At 40.6% G+C, this 19,747-nt stretch overlaps 1 protein-coding gene across 3 annotated transcripts in view; it reads left to right on the top strand.

Annotated features, from left to right (window-relative positions):
* Positions 1–344: 344 nt before the first annotated feature.
* LEF1 (lymphoid enhancer binding factor 1) overlaps positions 345–19,747 on the top strand; it is a 117,787-nt gene continuing 98,384 nt past the window's right edge. For 2 of the 3 annotated variants that reach the window (XM_036853982.1, XM_036853984.1), the window contains exons 1-3: positions 345–1,006; positions 3,442–3,508; positions 4,968–5,101. In XM_036853982.1, coding sequence (XP_036709877.1) covers positions 794–1,006; positions 3,442–3,508; positions 4,968–5,101 — 414 coding nt within the window. In that variant the 5' untranslated portion in view covers positions 345–793. The remainder of the gene's footprint in view (positions 1,007–3,441; positions 3,509–4,967; positions 5,102–19,747) is intronic. The other variant, XM_036853983.1, reaches the window with a different exon arrangement.

Here is a 19,747-nt window from a genome sequence, read left to right as displayed (position 1 = left end):
CCGACTCCCTGCACTCGCCGACACAAACTTTATTCTTGGCAAACTTCTTCTCTTTCTCTTTCCCTCCTCCTCCGCCCCCACCTTTTCCTCCGGCAGATTAAATGCTCCTGGAGAAGGAAAACCGAAGCGAAAGGGAAGGAAATAAGAAGCTTTAAAACGGACATCTCCAATCCGGGTGGCTCTTTATTTTTTTTATCCTCCAGGAAGTGGACATTTCGTTATCTTCTGATTCTCTCTGCACCGTCTCTACTGGGACAAACGGAGCCGTTTTGCCTAGCTCCCTTCTTTTCTTGGAAAACAGACTCGCAGATCGGCATCTGGGAAAGCAAAGGTGGAGAGATTTGCGTAGAGACGCGCCGACGGACTCTCCACTGGCCTTTGGAGAGTCGAAACTCCTCCGGAACTGGCGTCCTCCGCGCGCAGACCCCGGAGACGCTGGGGGCGTGGGGCGGCCGCCCGGGCAGCCTAGCCTAGCGCGCGGCACAGACGCCCCCAGAGGTGCCGGCTGCGGCGGCCCTCGCATCGCTGTGTCTTTCGGCGTCGGGGACGGGCGCGGGCGTAGGTCTTCGCGGAGTGGGAAGGCGCGGGCGGCCACCGGGGCGCGGGCGCCGCTGCAGCAGCTCCGGCTGCCGGCCGCCAGCCCGGCGCTCTCCAGCCCGGCTTCCGCCCTCTCTCCTCCCTCACGCATCCTTCCAATTCTCCTTTTCCTCCTCCCCTTTTCGTTGACCCCTTCTCTTTTCTGCTGTCGCCTGGGGTGCTCCCCCAGCGGAGCGGAGATTACAGAGTGGTCGGGATGCCCCAACTCTCCGGGGCAGGCGGCGGCGGTGGGGGGGACCCGGAACTCTGCGCCACGGACGAGATGATCCCCTTCAAAGACGAGGGCGATCCCCAGAAGGAGAAGATTTTCGCCGAGATCAGTCACCCTGAAGAGGAAGGTGACTTAGCCGACATCAAGTCTTCCTTGGTTAACGAGTCCGAAATCATCCCGGCGAGCAACGGACACGAGGTGAGCGGGCCGCTGCCCCAAGCTTTGAGAGGCGTGGCGGGTCCCGGGGAAGGGCAGGGAGGGAGGAAGGGAGGGAAGGCGCTGGACAGCCCCGGCTGAAGGGTCCCGAGTAGGTCTGCAGGGTGGGGGGATGGGGGCGGGTGGCTGGGCTTGTGGTTAGTGTTCTTTCTTTGTGTGTGTGTGTGTGTGTGTGTGTGTGTGTGTGTGTGTGGTGTGCTGGGAACCATTCCAAGTGGATCAGTTTTGGGGTTTGGTGACTAAACCGTTGGTTTGCGGCCAGGAGAACCTGCCCTTAACCCATAATGTTTGGCCTTCGGACTTTTTGGTGGGGTTTAGTGAGTGCGATGCATTAAAGCGAGGATGTCTGAACAACACTACTGAGAAGTTCTTCCGTAGGACGGAAAACAGAGTGCACCCGCTATCTTTCTCGGTAGATGTCTCTGCAAAAGTGCGTTAAACCACCAAAGGCTTAGGTAAAGGCGAGCAGAGCCACAGGCCCGAGGAAGGGGAGGCGGGCGTGGGCCGGGGACAGGCGGGGAGGCCCCAACCGCTGCGGAGCCGGCCGGCCGAGGGGGCGCGCGCCCGGGCGGCGGGGGCGGTGCGGGCGCGGGTCCTTTGGGCCGCTGGGACCGGCTGCCAGCAGCCGTGGGCGAGCCGAGCCACCCCAGGGGGTGCCTCGCAGTACCGCCCGCAACACTAGCTTTCTCCAACCATCGCCACTTAAAGAAAAAAAGTACGCTTATATTTGGGGTTAGTTTGGGCCCGAATCAGGCCTTTAAATCTTTGCAGAAGAAGGGCGAGTCGGAGAGATGCAGCGGAAGCCAGTGCACCCACTCAGGGGAGGGTGGAAGGCGCATTATCAGATCTCCTGGCCAGCTGCGGGCGATAGCGATGGTAACCTGAGTAGAGTAAATAGAGACACGTGGGTGCTGGCGAGAGAAAGCCGCGAGCAGGACCTCGCGGAAGGGCTATTTCAGGCCTCGCGGAGAGCTTCAGAAGTTGGGGGGGGGGGGCGGATGGACCCTGATACCCGACACTCCACTGGCCACCCTTCTTCAACAACTGGGAAACGCTTTGGAGGAAATCCGGTAGAAAAGTCCTGACACTTAGATGATTTCACCAACGCCTTTTCCCTCCAAAGAAATTTGGAGGGTATATTCTTTTTCCTTAAATGGCATCCTTCTGCCCCCAAAAAGAAAGCGTGTGGTTTTGGGGGCGGGGACATTTTGGGTTTTAAACAGTAAGTTTAAGAACACCTCAGAGTTGCCTTCTTTATCCCAATGGCAGGGGTGAGTACGCATTTTGGAAGCCCGGGGGCCTGGGTTCTAAGGAGAACATAGGGGTGTTCTCTATCCCCTGAATCTTTCATCCCAACATGCCAATTAGGGGGGAACCTAGGGGTGGCCAGGGCACACCCAGCTCCACTTAAAAGATTTGTGACTATGTGTGTATGGGGGGAAGGAGGCCACTGGGAGGACAGATGTCCGAGGAACCAAATGACATCCAAAACACTCGAGGCCAAACTCGTATTTGTAGAGCAGCCTTTTAAAATTTCTACCCATTTTCCTCGTCCTTTCTTTTTCTATAAATAAAGTTGCCACGCACTTCACATTTTCTGAACGTTTCTGCTTTGGGGAGAAGGGTGCTGCATTTGAAGTCCAGAACTCCTATTAGGGCTCTGTTAATCTTTGCCAGTGGTAAGTGGGCATGGGGCAGACCCAAGGAAGATAGTGAAGGGGTAATGCCACTGATTTGCACGTGGTTGAGTCTGGGTGGATGGTGGTTACCAGAACTGATATTAGCTGGGCTACCTTTTAGAAGTCTATAGCCCAGTTTTCAAGTTTTCCTCCCTTTAACCACAGAACAGTTTACCTTTCTCTTGTCAGCTTGCACTGAGCCAGCCATGGTAGCTTAGGAGAAGAGCTCCTGCTGGGATTGGTTTGGGACAGTTGCCTAAGATCCCCATTTGTGAGTGACGGGTTGGTTTTTAGTTAAATGTCATTTTCAGTTGCAAAATATTTCAGCCCGCTTTTAATCAGCTCTGATGGAAGTAAACGGTGGTTGAAACAGCCATCAAAACGATTAACGCCGTTAACGCAAATTCTTGTCATATTAGGTATCCAAGCAGCCTTGTTGTGTTTTAGTAAACAGCGGTCAGAACAGCATATGGACTGTTCGCAAGTTTGTTTCTGTTGTTATTATCATTTATAGCTGGTAGTCCTGGGTAGATAATTTTCAAAAACACATGTTGAAAAGAGAAAGATTTCCCAGTACTCAGCCTTTAGCCTATCCTCTTAGATTAACAAAACAGGTAGATTGAGTTGCACCTGATTGTCCTCTTTTGAGTTACCAGTGGAGATACACACTTGTATCATTATTGTCACAAACTCTAAAGTGATCTTCTTTCTTTTGGGGGTGGGGATTCGTGTTGTTAGGTGGCCAGACAAGCACAAACCTCTCAGGACTCCTACCACGACAAGGCCAGAGAACACCCTGATGACGGTAAGACGCTAATTCCACTTCTCCCAACCTTAACATTTAACGTGTGCAATTTGTGAATGTAGGTATGTTTTGCTATTTTTATTTGCATCCAAGAAACTCGAATCATATGTGATAAGACTGTGCCTGTGTTGTAACAAAATGGGAAAGAAAACCCAGGAAACTTATTGCTTGTCACTAATGTATAGTTACATTATTTAAAAACTGTCTTTGAATGATTTAGGGGCTTTTGAATTTCTGTTGGCTTCCAGATTCTTTGTGGAAGAGAAATGCCTATAATTAGTTTTTCTCTTTTTCTCATTTTACCTAAAGCTCTAATTGTAGATCTTTGCTATTTTTTCCTGCATTCTTATAAAGAGTGACAGTCTACACCAATTTATTTTCCGACAAGAATAGTTTCAAATGGGCTTTCATTTGTGAAATTGCTGTTTCTTGTTATAGTGAGAAGGCAGGCACTGTATGCGCAGACTAAATATGGCTCAGTAAAGAAGAATCTAACTTGTAAAAATATAAAACATTATTCTTAAAATTAAGAACTATGCATATGGAACGTGATAGACTTTCTCCCCATTTCCAATTCTTGCTCAAAACTGTAAAACTTCTACATATTTTTTAAGATTTAAGGAGAACTCCATGTGACTTTAAAAGAATCTGTAATCTTTAGGGTTCCCTTGTTGAACAGTCTACATTTCTGTTCTCCTTTAATTACTTACAATTGGCCTGACCAGAATGAGGTGTTCGCACATACAATATGTCAGCTAGGGGAAGAAGAGAAGAGAACTATAATATCAGGCTTCCTTCTGAGCTACAAAGTAGTTACACAGATTAAAGAGAAGAAATGTATACAGTGAACACACACACATTTCTTTACCAGAGTGATGTAAGTGTAGCACATAAAATTAAGTCTCCTGTAGTTAATCCTTCATAAAATTGGGTAGTTGCCCATATGCTAGATACAATTTGCTCCCTCAGTAAAATCTAGAAAATTTCCAGAAATCTAGAAGCACAGGTAGAATTTTTGAGTTTGCCAATGCGATGGAGCATAACTTCAAGTGTATAAATACATACGTGTGGGTATAGCTGAATAGCCTAGTATATTTATATTACAGCTTTGTGTGTCTTCTTTCATGTGTCTGTATTTCTTAGTCCAGTTTGTTAGTATTAGAACAAATTAAGTTAGATGGATAACACTTATTTTTGTAAAAACACCAGTAAAAAACCAGTCGGTAGTGGCAGTAAATTGAACCACATGTTTTTAAAACATCTGGTTCACTGCTAAGCCATTTAAGAGAATAAATACTGTCAATCTAAAGTAGAGCATAATAATCCAGTTACAATACTTCGTAAACAAATCTTTTATGTAAGGTCTGATTTGTAGTAGTACTATTAACTTTTCAATGAAAAATACAGTGATATAAAAAGGAAGTCAAAACACATATGATTGTTCTTTGCATTCTCTCAGGAAAGCATCCAGATGGAGGACTCTACAACAAGGGACCCTCTTACTCGAGTTATTCCGGGTACATAATGATGCCAAATATGAATAATGACCCATACATGTCAAATGGATCTCTTTCTCCACCCATCCCGAGAACAGTGAGTAACATGCTGATGTTGCAGATTATTTCAGAAGTGTAAATTAATTTGTATTTTGGCAAAATGTTTGTTTTTTTAAAGACACTGGAAATGCTTTCATTATGTATGACCAGTCGTTGCTAAATAAGACCTGCTATGAGGAATGGCTGCCTTACAGTATTGCTACTTTTGATGTTTTGCACTTGGAATTTTAGCTTTTGGTTTATTGGTTAAGGTAATAAAAAACAGATCACGAGCTATCATGGAATCAGTGAATTTAAATCAGCAAATTCATGATTTTATGAGTATTGTGCTTTCTACTCTGATGAGAGAAATTGATTTAATCTTTCAATTAACTAAGTGCTGTATGTCTTTCATTGCCCATAAGCTATGTAGAATCAGAACTCCTTTGGCTTGTTTGGAGCTGAATACTGGAAATGTTACTTCAGCTTTTAAAACAGTGTCTCATTTTATTGTATTAGCTAATGTTTCTTTAAAATCAGTTTGGGGGTGGGGAGGAATGAGCTATTTTTGCGTTATTGTCAATTGTTAAGAAAGTATCACTTGAAGATAACTCTAATGAAAATTGTTCCTTTTTATCTCTGGGTTCAGTTAACTTTCAAGTTTTAAAAACCCAGTGGCGTTATAGCTGCTTTACACATTATGCATAACATGGAAACCTCATTTATATAGTAAGAAAACATCTAAAGGGTTACCTCTGTAGTACATGAATGTGAAATGTGCTGGTGATGGAGTTCTCCCTGAGATTCGTCTCTTCGTAGGTAGTGATGGGTTTTTATTGCTCCATCAATATATATACCTTCTTTCTGCCCTCACTCTCCCTCAACCACCCAAACCCCAATGAAAAACATGTATATTTGGGTGTTGGGGATGAGGGTTTCAGTCTAACTGGCCCTCCCGCAAGTCAAATCTAGGATTATAAAATGGAACCTGTAGTCTTTGCCTTATTAGCCCAGTGCTTTCACCAAGTGAAAAAAAAAAAAAAAATCAGTCACAGACATCTGGGGGCAAGTACTATCATTGATACCTCAGTGGACAGAATCTGGGAGCCATGAGATACTACAGAGTAGGAGAGAGGAATACCTCCTAATCAGTCATCAACAAACCAGAGTATTTATGGTTATCTTGATTATCTGTGGCCCTCAACTATTGAAGCGATAGGTCTACGAAATATAACCACTTTATGCGGGCACTGTGATTTAGAAGTTATAATTTTTTCCCACAAGTTCCAAAAAGATATTTGACCTTTTAAGTAGGGAATAAGATTTTTCTAATTTGCATATAGCAGCTAAAATGGAGATCTTGGAAATCTTGTGATGGTTGTTATAGGAAAGAGTGATTTCACATTTTAAAAGGCTTTTCTGATATTTAATGATAGAAATGTGTGTTAGGTACATATAAATCTCTTATCTAAAAAGTGAATGAACTAATAAAAGCAAATATGGTTTTTAACATTTAGAGACTACCCAAATAAATGCTTCTGAGTCTTAAAATTTGTAGGAGACTTTATATTGTTGAATTAAATATGCGTACATTCAGATATTTTAAAGCTGGGCTGTTTTTCTTTTGTTGATGTTTTGGAGGGGAGGGGGAGGAGATTATGTTTTAGATAAGGAATAATTGAAGATTTCTGCTGAAGGCTTTTTAGAACAACAAATAATCTTTCCGACAAATCAAATTATAGTCTCTGACTTGGTAACAATAGAAAATAGCTACTAAAATACTCTTATACTTTTAGGCTGTGCACACAGTTAATGCTTAATAAGTATTGGTGGAATTTATTCTTTAGTTTAGCCACTTCTCCTTTCAAAACAATAATTTTTAAAAAGTCTATTGATATTTATAAATTATTCCTAAGAATATTGAAAATTAAGCTTCGCTTCCTCTTTAAACCAGCATTTTCTGCCTTAGGTCTCTCTAGCCTTTTCTCCTACCCCCTCAGTATACTAATCATTTTAAATTGTTAGAATGGAAAGTATTTATTGTTAGTGTATGTATTAAAATTCTGAGGTCAGTGAATTGAACCGTCATTCATTGTTTAGGAAAGATTTGTGGCCAGAATAAATGTTGGTGGGTGTAGAGTGGAGGAAAGGGGTGTGGTCAGGAAACAGTTACCTTACCCTCCTATCTGCTGCTTTGCTTTATTTTGTTACATTTTAGAACACATTTATTTTAGGCACGTTTTCTTGCGATATTCTGCAGTTTGCACAATTCGAGAAGCTTTTCAGTTTTAACCACAAGACAATGTTCAATTGTTTTCTTTTAGGGTCTGACCGAAGTGAGTTGAAATCTTTGGTTTTTAATAATTAACAGCTGTTTTTAGTGTATCTGAGACCCAAAACACTTTAACCCGGAAGGCAGCCCCTCCTCTTCACCTCTAACCACACTTCTGCCTCTTGCTCTTTAACTCTGTCCTTAGCAGGACTGAGTGTTTGTGCAACTGACATCCACAGTGATAGGTTTGCATCTAGGGTGTCAAGAGCAGGGTGACCATTTGGGTTTGGGCTTTGCCTGGGAGCAGTCCCAAGTCAGCCCTGTTACTTGGATTTGCATTACAAACAACTGCTTGTTTACTGTATCTGCTGCCCTCAGGTGTTAGGATTAGAAAAACATCTGGGGGAGAGGGCGGGCCCTGACCAGCCCTTTCCCACACAGAATCTTCTGTTCACATGTAACTGCAGATGATCCAACTGGCACGCACAGAAATGTTTCTGCTGGTGGCTCATTTTAACAATTCTATATGCGTCTGCTCGTTTTTAGGCAAACACTGACATACGTATGCTCGCACAGCTTTTACCCATGACCTAAATGTAGTATTACCTACACAGGAGAACCACCTTTGCCAATCAAGCTTTTTCTTTTTTTCCATCTGAAGGGAAATTTTAATTGGCTAATTACATCCTTCTAGAACAGAAATTCTTAGAGGTGTGTCTATACCAGAAATCTTGTGAATGGGTGTTTCATAGAATTTTAAATAAGACTTCTTGGTTCAGATAAACTGGGCCTAGCAAGAAAGCACCTGTAATAATGACACTTTTGGTGTCATGAGTTCTTAAAGCACAGTAAGCCTTGGCTTGAGGTGGTCGTCTTCATCAAGTGTGAGAAGCTGCAGAAGCCTTTTAAATATTTCAGAGTAAGGGCCCTGGAGACTTTATTAAAAGCATACTCCGAAGACTTTCCTTCTCTGAGTCTTACTTATGAAAATCCTTGGAGGCCAGTGGTAACGTAGTAAAAGGAAAAAATAGTTCGTTGCCTCCTGCGCTGGGTCCTGGCACTTGTGTGCCTGAATACTGTGTGACAGTGAGCTTGGCTGGCTTTAGATAGTGAAAGTTCCCATTGGCCTCATGCACTGTGGTTATTCATCTTAGGTGTCAAACTTCCATTTGTCCCTCATGCAACCCAAATGTTTAACACCTCTCTCTGAAGAGAAACATCTCATTTCTCTTCAGCTGCTCAAGGGAAAAGCAGCAGACTTAGCTCAGGAAGCGCCAGCAAACGTTGCAGCTCGGGTCACACCAACCACAGTAACACCTGGTCAGGAGAGTGCTGTTGACTGCACTGTTTGTTTCTTTGTGATCTTCCTGAGGATGGATTTTTAGGTGGGAAAGGAAGGTGTTTGTGTTTGAATTTCATCTTCCTTTCTTATTTTTAGTAGACATTGCTATTAAAATGTTTCAGGGGTTTTTTTTGTTGTTGTTGTTATCTTGAGCAACTCAGTTCTATTGGTATGGTTTTTACCTGAAGGGAATCAACATTTTGATTTTTGATGAACAGAATTTACCTATTATAACTTTGTCTTAACCTCCCATGTTTGTATTTGCTTACAGTTAAAATTAGATTTTTACCATTGTTCACATCTGGAATTAAGGAACTAGGTGAACATGTCTAATCAGTAAGCTTACACTTATCCAGCTGTCCATCACACTGCTGCTTGGCTTTGAAAATAATCACAGAAACAATAATCAGTAGGGAGACAATGGCTTATTAATTCAAGGGTACAGGGAGACTATGGCTTATGTTTTGAGCAAAGATTTTAAGTGTCTTTTCACTTTACTGCAAGGAGCTACTTCATTTGACTTACTAATAAATTATTTAAAATTTTCTAATCTGAGCTGTGTACTTTTTGAAGCTAAGTATATTAAATTTTCCTTTTACCTCAAGTTCAGGAGAAGTTAAGTTTTAGAAAGTATATTCTATCTCAGATTTGAATGTGATGTCAGGAGAATGTGTGGGAAAGTTCCTCAGGGCCCCAGACTCTTCTGTCTGATTCATCTTTTATTTATTTATTTTTTGCCACGCCACGTGGCATGTGGAATCTTACTTCCCCAACCAGGGATCGAACCTGCACCCCTTGAATTGGGAGTGCAGAGTGTTCACCACTGGACTGCCAGGGAAATCCTTGTTTGATTCATCTTAATTGTACTGCTACAAAGTTGGGAAAGGACCACAGTCAGAAGAACTGGGAGTGATTGCCATTCCCCCTTCAGATAATTTAGAAATCTTATGACCGAATGGCATGCTAATTCAAGTGTCCTGGGAGCCATGCTACATGTGACCCTTCAGGAGCTAATATTGCCCTTGCATGACTGGTACTGCAGAAGTGTGATCCTTAGTCAGATAGATTTTTTCGAAATGACCCTAGAAATTTCTTGTTCATTCGTAAAGACATGAGAACAACCCAGTTTCACTAAAACAAGACCATTAAGCCAACCTGCAGAAAATCTTGCTCTTTGAAATACCCCCTTCCCCTGCCCCCATACAGGTCCTGGACCTGCTCTCATCAACCCAACTATTTTGATCCATTTCTGTCTTGCAGACTGACTTGTGTAATTCCAACAGGACAGAGTAAGGGCCTCATAAATGGGTCTATCTGGACTTGAACTTGTTACCTCACAAGTATTCTTCCACAATATCAACTGAGAAATTTTTACAACTTTTTGAGTCTTGTTTTGTTTTTAACTAATCCTGTTAGTTCTTTAGGCAGAACTGTTTTTGGTTTATGTGACTGACATTTTTTTAAGCAATTAGATCATTCCATTCCTCTCTGACTCCCCTTGTTCCTCGTTTACATGTTATAGACATAATTGGAATTTTATAAAACTGGTTTCCCTGTGATTTCAAGACAAACTTGAAGTTTCAAGAGAAAATATGCCAGCACTGTCCATGGGCCAGCAGAAAAGCACGTATGTTTTATTCCCAGGCAAAGGTAGAACTCAGCATTATATAGGTGCCACTGTCATGGGACTGAAGTTTTTTAAAAAGAGGATATTCATTTAAAATTTGTATCTTTAAAGTTATTACTTAAGTCATTATGCCAAACTGAGCCAGTCTGTAGAAAGCTAATACTGTAGCAATCAAGGGACTTAGTACTGCTTTGTACTGTCCCAGCAGGTCCTTACTCATTTGGAAAAGCCAGCCATTGGACTTTATTTAAATAATTTTTAAGATATATTTTAGATTGATGATCACTTTTTAAATATTAATTGTGACCTCGTGAAGTTCCTATAGGAACTGTAGACTCTGCTATAAGCTTTTAAGTCACTTTAAGCATATAAATGATCAGTCTATAAGATTTGGAGGCACAAAGCCAGAAAATGCCCTAGAGACCAACAACAAAGATGAGGAAAGGGAGAGACTGAATGCACCAAAAAGGAGAGTCAGGAGTTTAGCAGAGGATGGATAGGGAACAGGGATTGCTAACTCCCAGATTCTGATAATCTAGCCAATCTAGCTGGGACTATTTGCAGACTATTATCAGAGGCTGTTCAGAGGACTGTAAAGTCTCTGTAAAGCAGTACATTTATACACAATACCCATTCTAGCCAAATCTGTAAACCTGCTGAAATTATCCACTTGCTATATGTAGATCAGTATAAAGCTCACTGAAGAATGTTACTTGCTTGCCTTCAGTCCGTACAGGGAAAATTGCAAGGGCATTACAGCGCGAACAAGAGTTTAGGTTACCTGTCCTCTTTCCCCCCGTCTGTAGGAGAAATATGACTGTCAGAGATGTTGCATCACAGAGGGTCTAGAAATATATTGTATTTTTGCAGCTAACCGGAGGCAAGTAGACTGTAAAAAAACCTTTTGATTATTGACCATTGTTTCTAGCTATGCCCACGAATAATACTGTATGGAACTTGGTGACAGTTCTGCAGAATCAAGTTTTGATCTTAGTCATAGCAATTTATTGTTGATGTTATGTTCGCTTTAAAAAGGAAGCCTGTTACTACTTTACTCAATATAGAGAAAGGTGGAATGAGGGGTGGACAAAGGGAAGGTACGATAATATAAAAAGGGGAATGGCTCTAGTGTAGTTTTAATTTTCTTTTATTATTGTCAGCTTCTGAATGAAACAGTTACCAAAACTGTTAAAAGCTGACACACAAAGATATTTTTATAAATCCTTTTATTTTTTTTTTAAATCCTGAAAACTTTTGCAATAAAGCCTATTAACTGTGAATGATAGTTGATCATCTGATCAGTTGATCAGGGACGACTGATGAATTATGAGAGAGTTATATGTTATGAGTAGCCTGGCACGGGATAGACACTTAAGTAGATTTGCTGAATAAATAATGTACTAGAAATTTTTCATGTATTTTGGGGGATATTTCCAAAGGATCTGTCTTTATTCAACCAAATGCTATATGAAAAGCAAAATCTGAAAGTGTCTGCTAAATAAATCCTTAGTATTTTATTATTTTACTTTTTCTCTGATTTGTTGCTTCAGTGGAAAAAAAAAAGAGCATTAGACCATTGTCTTTAATGAGGAAGTCAGAGTCACTCCTTCAGAATGTTGTTTCCAAGTAACAGCTGAAAACAGTCAGCTGGAGAGCTCGCTGCTAGAGTGAAAAAGAATGGGACTTGGTCCTCATTTGAGGACTGATCATAAGAAGTACTTATCTTTTACTTATGTCCTAGAAACCTGATTGAAGAAGAAGAGGTGATAGAAACGCTTTTTTCAGAAGGGTGCTTGAGATGGAAATAAAGTAATAAAGAAGAAAACCATCTTCAATTCTGTTTCTGTATCGTGCAGTTAATGCTTCTCAATTCATTTTTATTCTTTCCCAGATAGAAAAGACATTTCTTTTTTCAGTAACACTTGAGGTATTTTGAGATATTAAAAAACTCTGCATGTTCTTTTTAAATACATATGGTAGCATCAGTGCTGACTCTTCTAGGCCAGTGTGTGTTGTAAATTGATTATATTCTTCAGCAATGTGGAGAGCAAAACTTTTGAGTCTGTATCAGGCAGAGGTAGAGAATCTGCTGTGAAGGCTGCGCCTGTGGAGGAGGGAAGTCCTAGGCAAGATAGCAAAAGGTCTGGGGTCTAGACCCACGTCCATCACTCTCCCCCAAAGCCTTGGGAAGGTATTTAACCTCTATCAGAGTTTGTTTCCTTGTTTATTATGAGGCATATTAACATCTGGTTGCCTACCTTATATGGTGATGTACAATTCAGATGGCACGAAGCCTGTGAAAGCATTCAGTTTTTTAGCTATGGGAGCAAAGCACAAGTCTCAGATGGTATAAGCCCTCATCCCCACCTGGTAGGAATTCTGCCACAAGAGGTGTTTGGCTGTATCCAGGAGGCTCCTGAGAAAGGGGAGAAATTTTTGGTTCTTACCATGGCACCACGCAGGCCTGGAAATTGGACACTGGGTCAAGGCCTTACATTAACCTTTAGAAAATATTAGCATAAATAAAAGTTTTGGGAACTGTCATTATATTCTTTACAGAGACAGCCTTCTTCTCTTGGGCTCTTTTTTCTCTCGCAGTTGTTAGGAGAGCACCTGATTTTCTTCTACTAAGGGAATGAGATGTGTGAGGGAACGGATTTCTAAATTTAAGATTTGTTTAAAAATCTCATATGCTTCTAATATTTGATATGAAATTGCCAGATAACTCTTAACTCCTTGGATGGGGGTAATAATTGATTTTTATTTAGGAAACTTTTTTTTTCCTTAATCCTTTAGGAGCTGGGTTTCTTTTCCCCACTGCAAACATTATATAGAGAGGAGATTTAAGAGCCTCGTGAATGTAGAGGATGACAGGAGAGTTATTTTTTTCCCCCTTCGAATTTTCTTATGACTTAAGTCTTTCGAGCTTTCGTGGCACCTAAAAAAACTCAGGTCCAAGGGGATATATATGTTGGCTAGGCAGCAAGGAGAAATCAGTGTTTTTCTAGTCTCGTTGGAAAATTACAGCTTTCATCCTTTCTAGGCTTTTCTTTTTCTTTCAGTAAAACTCAGTGAATGTTAAATATATTTCAGTGTGGAGTTAGCTTTCTTGGTAGACTTCTTCAGTTTTAAACATCATGTATTTATACCTTGTAATAATTATGAACATGTATCATCTTGGCACACTAGTTCATATGACTTGGACCAAAGGAAAAAGGTATTGTGGTCTTACCTCAAGTGTGTTAAACATTGTCTTAGACCCCAACACTTCGATTTTTTAAAGTCTGAAACAAAACCAGGAGTACCAAAGTAAAAAATGTTTACCGTTTACTACAAATGGGCTAATCAGTTAAGTATCTGGCAGGGTTAAGAAAAGAATCAAGTCTCCCAGACATTGCTTGAATTGGTTTTTACTCCTTTTCTTTTTTTTTTTTTTTTTTTTTGTTAAAAGTTTAAAATTAAAACTCAAGAAATTCTTTTGAAAGGGAAAACGATTCACTTTTTTTTTTTTCTTTTTTAACTACTATCATGTGCCAGGTACTGTGCTAGGCAATTTACCCGAATGGAAACTGTGGTTGGGTGTAGTCATCTCCATGCTGAAGATAAGGGCCCATCCTCAGGGGCAGCAGTAACCTGCTTCAATTTAGTAAGTGATAGAGTCACTGCCCTTCCCTTCTTAAGGTCTGAAGACTTGTTTATTTTCATAAAAAATAACCGTATTTGCCTTCAGAACATAAAACACTTATTAAATGAATCATAATGTTGATTAAATGTAAAGCAAAAAATTATTATTTTGAAGATTTTGTTGGCAACTTCTTTTCAGGAATGCTTAGCTATTTTTTATGAAAATAAAAAGAAAATACTTTCATTTAAAAAGCAGTACACTAGAAAACTCAGATGAGCAAAAGGAATAACAAATATTAAATTCCTAGGATCCTGCCGTCAGAGATGATCACTCTCAAAACTCACCATGCAGCATTTTAGACCTCTTCCTGTGCCCATTTAGAAATACACATAAACATACGTAAGTATATGTTATACATTCATGGTAATGGAAACATAATATACCATTTTGTACTTGCTTTTTTCCCCACCAATATACAGTGGATATCTTCTGTAACATCATTTTTAATGATGCCTGATTTATTGCCTAATTTATTTTAATCAGTTTTGTTGGTAAGACATTTAGGTGGTGTCACTTTTTTTCCCTCTATCTTAAGCAACATTGTGATGCAATGCATATTTTCTAACTACGTCTTTGCACAAATTCTATTTCTTTGGAATGAATTGCTAGAAGTGGAATTGTAGAGTCAAAGGCAATGCACCTTTTTAATTTGGGGTTCACCCAACATTGCAGTTTAACCTTAAAAAAACATTTATTTGAAGTCAGTATTTAAAAGTGTCACTTGACTACATTCATACTTGGTTATGGTTGGTGTTTAGAGGCTGATCACTTTCATGCCTTCTCCCAGTCAAGAATCAGTCCAGCGACAGACAAGAAGCTGGACAGATGGGGAGCAGAATATCAGCTTCATTATTAATAAGGCTGGACTGGAGAACATGGCTTGAACCGTGACACGAATTTGGACTTCCTTTGACTTCCCAGATGAAACACACCACTAAGTCACAGGCCTCCCTAACGGGGGCAGGGAGCTTACCTCCTATAGAACTGGAGACGAGAACAAACCCACACTCGGGCAAGCTGGCCCCAAGAGGGAGAACAAAGGGTCAGTCCGTCCTTGCTCAGTTCTTTCTCCAGATCACCAGAGATGAGTCGCTTTCCTTTGTGGAAAATGAGTGAGGGGGGTGGGAGAGACAAAGGCTGCAGCCGCTGCCAAGAGAGCAGAAGTTCCTACTTTATTGGCCAGGCTAGGGAGGAGGGGCGAAGGAGAGCGTGGTTATCTCCTTAGTCATAATCCCCTGATCAGACCGCGAGCCGGGGACGGCGGTGGCGAGACGCGTGCGTACACGATGGGAGCTGCAGCAGAGCACTGCGTTTGGGGTCTGAAGATCTAGATGTCGGGGTCTGCCAGTGACCGGCTGCAGCCGGCTGCCTCCTCTCTGGACCTTGATTTCTTCACCTGCAACACAGACTGCCACCTCGTCTACTTACGAAAGTACCCGACACTCTGCATTAGTTAGTAGTGTTTCTGGAAGGCGGACCAACTGCATCCGAATTTACTGGTGTTCTTATTAAAAAGGCAAATATGTAGGCCCTTCTGCAGATGTCCTGAACCAGAAGCGACAAGCAGGACATACACGTGCACTTTTAACCAGGTACTTTAGCGATTCTTACCTACAGTAAGGTTTGAAGAAATACTGATCAAGTAGACATTCAATAATTTAACTCACTTGAGCTTAGATATCCCAAGTGACTCGCACACCTAGAAAGCAGTCAGGCACTTTGGCCCCAAAGCTTACTTTCTCTCCACTCAGTCCAGTTCAGCGCTATGCCTAATATGGAGACCACTCCATATGCCTCATGGAGACCACTGGCACTTGTTGCCTTTGAACTCTGTGTTCTCTATTAGCACCATAGCCATTACTACCAAACATATGCCTCATGGAGACCACTGGCACTCTGTTCACTTCTAGTCAGACCTCAGGTGTTTTCCCTCCTCCACTGACTGCAGAATGAAACCCACATTCTTTGGCATTATTATCAAAGCTTTATGCAATCTGGAATCATCCACCTTGCAAGCCTTGCCTCCTTACCACCATACCCTGCAGCTTACGATTCAGTGACATTTCCAGACCTGCATCCTAAACGCTTTCCCAAATCCCTGTCTTCAGGTTATTATAGCTTGGTCTCCCTGAAATGCCCTGCTCCCTCTTCCCTGCCAGCACAGTCTTGTTCATCCTGAAAGATCCAGGCTAAATGGTACCTCATGAAGCTCTCCTGATTGCACCACCAGTTAAGACTAAGTGCTCTCTCCTGTGGGTTCCCACAGGACCTTCTTCATAATTGTTACCACATCTTATAATCATTGGTTGTCTCCGTGTCTGTCTGTCTTACTAACTGTTAGTTCCTTTAGGATAAGGAGCTTGTCTTACTCATCTCTATTGCTCACAACCTGTTATACTACCTGGCATAGAGCAGGTTACTCCACGGATATTTGTGGAATAAATAGAGCAGAAATTTAAAAAATTCATTAATATAGGGCAGTAACACCAGATATCAATCTATTTAAATGGAGACACTTTAATAAAATATAAGCTAATACAGAATCACAGACCTGAAATTGAGCTTAGAAATTATTTGAACATTAAGTATAATCCATGGGATAGACATTAGCTATTAGTTTTGAGTATTTAGTAAGTGCCAGGCCTGTTCTGAGCACTTTATATATATTAGCTCATTTAATCCTCACAATAATCCAGTGATATCCCCAGTATCCCCATTTTACAGATGAGAAGACTGAGGCATAAGGAGGGTTGAGAAACTGAGGCATAGGGGCCATGGAAGTGGTTAAGGACCACCGTAAAACCAGACCAAGAAATGCTTGGTCAGATAAAGTAGTTAATTTGCCAGGATATACAGCTAGAAAGTAGTGGTACCATGCTTGGACCAGGCCTTGACTCTCACTGCAGGGTGCTTTCTGCAACTTCAGTTTTCATTGCCGTCACTGCCACTGGTACTCAGAAGATGCTAGATGATTGTTGAATCAGTGAATTTCTCATCAGGGAGATGTAAATGATTCTTAATCTATATGGTATTTGCAAGCATAAAATAAAATAGTATATGGAATTATAAATGTCTTTAACCTTATGTTTGGTAGTAATAGCTATGGTGCTAATAGAGAACACAGTTCAAAGGCAACAAGTTAGATGCAGCGAAGTGAGGGGAAATCGGGGGAGATGCAAAAAAGATGGTGAAAGTACTAGCCTGATGATGAGGGGGCAGTATTAGTGGAAATAATGACTTTAGAAAGAGCAAATTACAAGTTAGATGCAGCGAAGGGAGGGGAAATTAGGGGAGATGCAAAAAAGATGGTGAAAGTTCTAGCCTGATGATGAGGGGGCAGTATTAGTGGAAATAATGAATTTAGAAAGAGGAGCAAGTTTTAGGACAGACATACATGAGTTTGGCTTAAGGACTATCCTGTGTTTTCTCTTTTATGTTAAGAAAACAGAAAATTAACCAGTATCTGCAACCAAACATTTCACATTATGGACATCATTTTGGTCCATAATTTATCTAATTTATTTAATTTTTTGTGCCTCACAAAATCACTTCACTTACCTCTGGAGCTGCCTGGACCTTGATTAGAAGCCTCTGTGTGATTATGAAAAACAGAACTGCATATTGCCTATAGGTGAGGAGAGGAATAGTATTAATATACTAGCATGTAATATTTAATGAATTCACTTTACCTGCATTTTTCTTATTAAATACTCAGTGTAACACTATGAAGTGAACACTACCTAGTCTTCCCGTCTTTCCATCCCAGAAACTGAGGCACAGAGAGGTTATATTGATTACTATAGTTCCAAAGCTTAGTAAGTGGTAGAACTTGGATTCAAAGCCAGATAGCCTTAATTTAGGAACTGGGACCCGTTTTATAAACTGGTTCCCCCCCTAAAGAATAATCCTTAGTCAATGTCGATAAATTACTTTGAGGATTAAAAGTGTCTGTTATGCTTGTGTTTTATTAAACAATGTAAACGGTTCAGCTTTAGTGGTGGCTTGATTAGCAAGCTCTAAGAATACTTGAAATTTGTCTTCTGGTTCATTCAGCACATAACCATGTGATTGCTCAATGTGTTCTTGAAAATTCCCAGGAAATATTTGTTTCTTAGGTGTATCAGCCGCATTTTGATGAATGTCTGATTTGTATAGGAATTCCTATTGCTCACTTCTAGGGTCCCAGTGTCCTCAAGTCTTAAGGACTAAATAGCTTAATCAAACAGCTGTGTGGCCAAAGGTTTTGTAAATCTTGGAATCACTTTGGTGAATGACGTTGCTTCCTCCTTCCATAAGAACTGAGTATTTACAGGCAAAAATCTGCTGCCAAAGAGTGTTCTTTGCACAATAAGCAATTAAAATGTGGTTTGTGCTTCGTTTCTAGGAGCTGTTTGTGGTGATTTTTGTGGTATCATGATGTTAGGTTAAGTAAAAGAAATTAGTTTAGGATTAACTGGAATTGTGATCATTCCTGAGAAGTTGCAACAGTGGGTTTCCTTAAAAAAATGAAGAAACTTTTTTTTATTAAGAAAATAACTACTAGAAACAATCTTCTTTCTCTCAAAAGGAAATTTTTGTTGTTGTTTTAAAGTAATACTGTTTTTAAAAAGTCAGGGGAAAACTCATTAAAGAATAGAAAAAAATAAAACTGCCTGTATTTCTATCACTCAGATATAATGGTTTCATTTATATATTTTTTTAAGATGTTCTTTCTCCACTGTACCTATAATACAAGTACTTTTATAAGTTGGTTCATAAGGTTACTATTTTATTATAACTTTTTCATTGAAAGGATGTTGTTGCCCATCTTTCCATGTGAGTAAGTAAAGGTCTGTATCATCAGTTGTCATGGCTGGACACCATCCAGTTATAAGAATATTTCAGTTTATTGATTTTATCCTCAATTGTGGGTGGGTTTTTTTTGTTTTTACTTGTTTTAAACAATGCTAAAATGAAAGCCTGTTAAAAATGCGTGTTTATTTATAATCTATTTTTTTAGGTTATGTAGAATTAAATAGTTTATAGAAATAAGTCTATGCAGCTTTCAGATTAAATATGTGTTTTTACATATTTATGTTTATGTGAATCACTTGATCATTCCTTTCTTGATTTATAAGAGGTTTTTATATATAAAGCATAGTAACCATTTTGATGACAAGAAAATGCTTTCCAGCATTAGCTTGGCTCATTTTTTATGATTTATTTCAGAAGAGAAGATACTCTTTTGACTCTTGTAGGATGGTACAGTAACCAGGAAAAAACATTTTATTTCATTTCACTGTCAGAGGAAGATACCTGTTGTTGTAGCAGTTTCTGAATTAACCCTCAAGTTTAGGGTTAAAACAGGTTTCCTGGTAGAATGAAGGCAAACACCAAAGAATGTTTATTTCAGGTGTGATTTATCATGCATCTCATAAACATTCATTGAAGGTACTTATTTTGAAAGTCATTGTGCTGAGCCCCATTGTTAACATACATGACAGTGAAGACAGGGTCACCACCCTCAAGGAGCTTACGGTTTAGGAAGGGAGGGACACTTGTGCAGACACCCACGGCTGAACGCAGAGTGAGCAGGACCCAGGGAACAGGAGTGGGCAGGTCTTCCTGCAGTGGTGCAGCCTGTTGAGCAGTTCCTGAGGGCTGTAGTTTTCATATGTGCCAGCCTCTCTTTACCTGCTTTCAGTTCAGTATGGACCATTTGAAGTATGATAGAGAGTATTTGGTTTAGTTATTCTAAAATGTTTGTGTAGATAGTTCTGTTTGGGTTGGGCCAGGAAA

This window comes from Balaenoptera musculus, chromosome 5 (assembly GCF_009873245.2).
Source record: "Balaenoptera musculus isolate JJ_BM4_2016_0621 chromosome 5, mBalMus1.pri.v3, whole genome shotgun sequence".
NCBI classification, from domain to species: Eukaryota; Metazoa; Chordata; class Mammalia; order Artiodactyla; family Balaenopteridae; genus Balaenoptera; species Balaenoptera musculus.
This window is presented reverse-complemented; position numbering and strand designations above follow the sequence as displayed.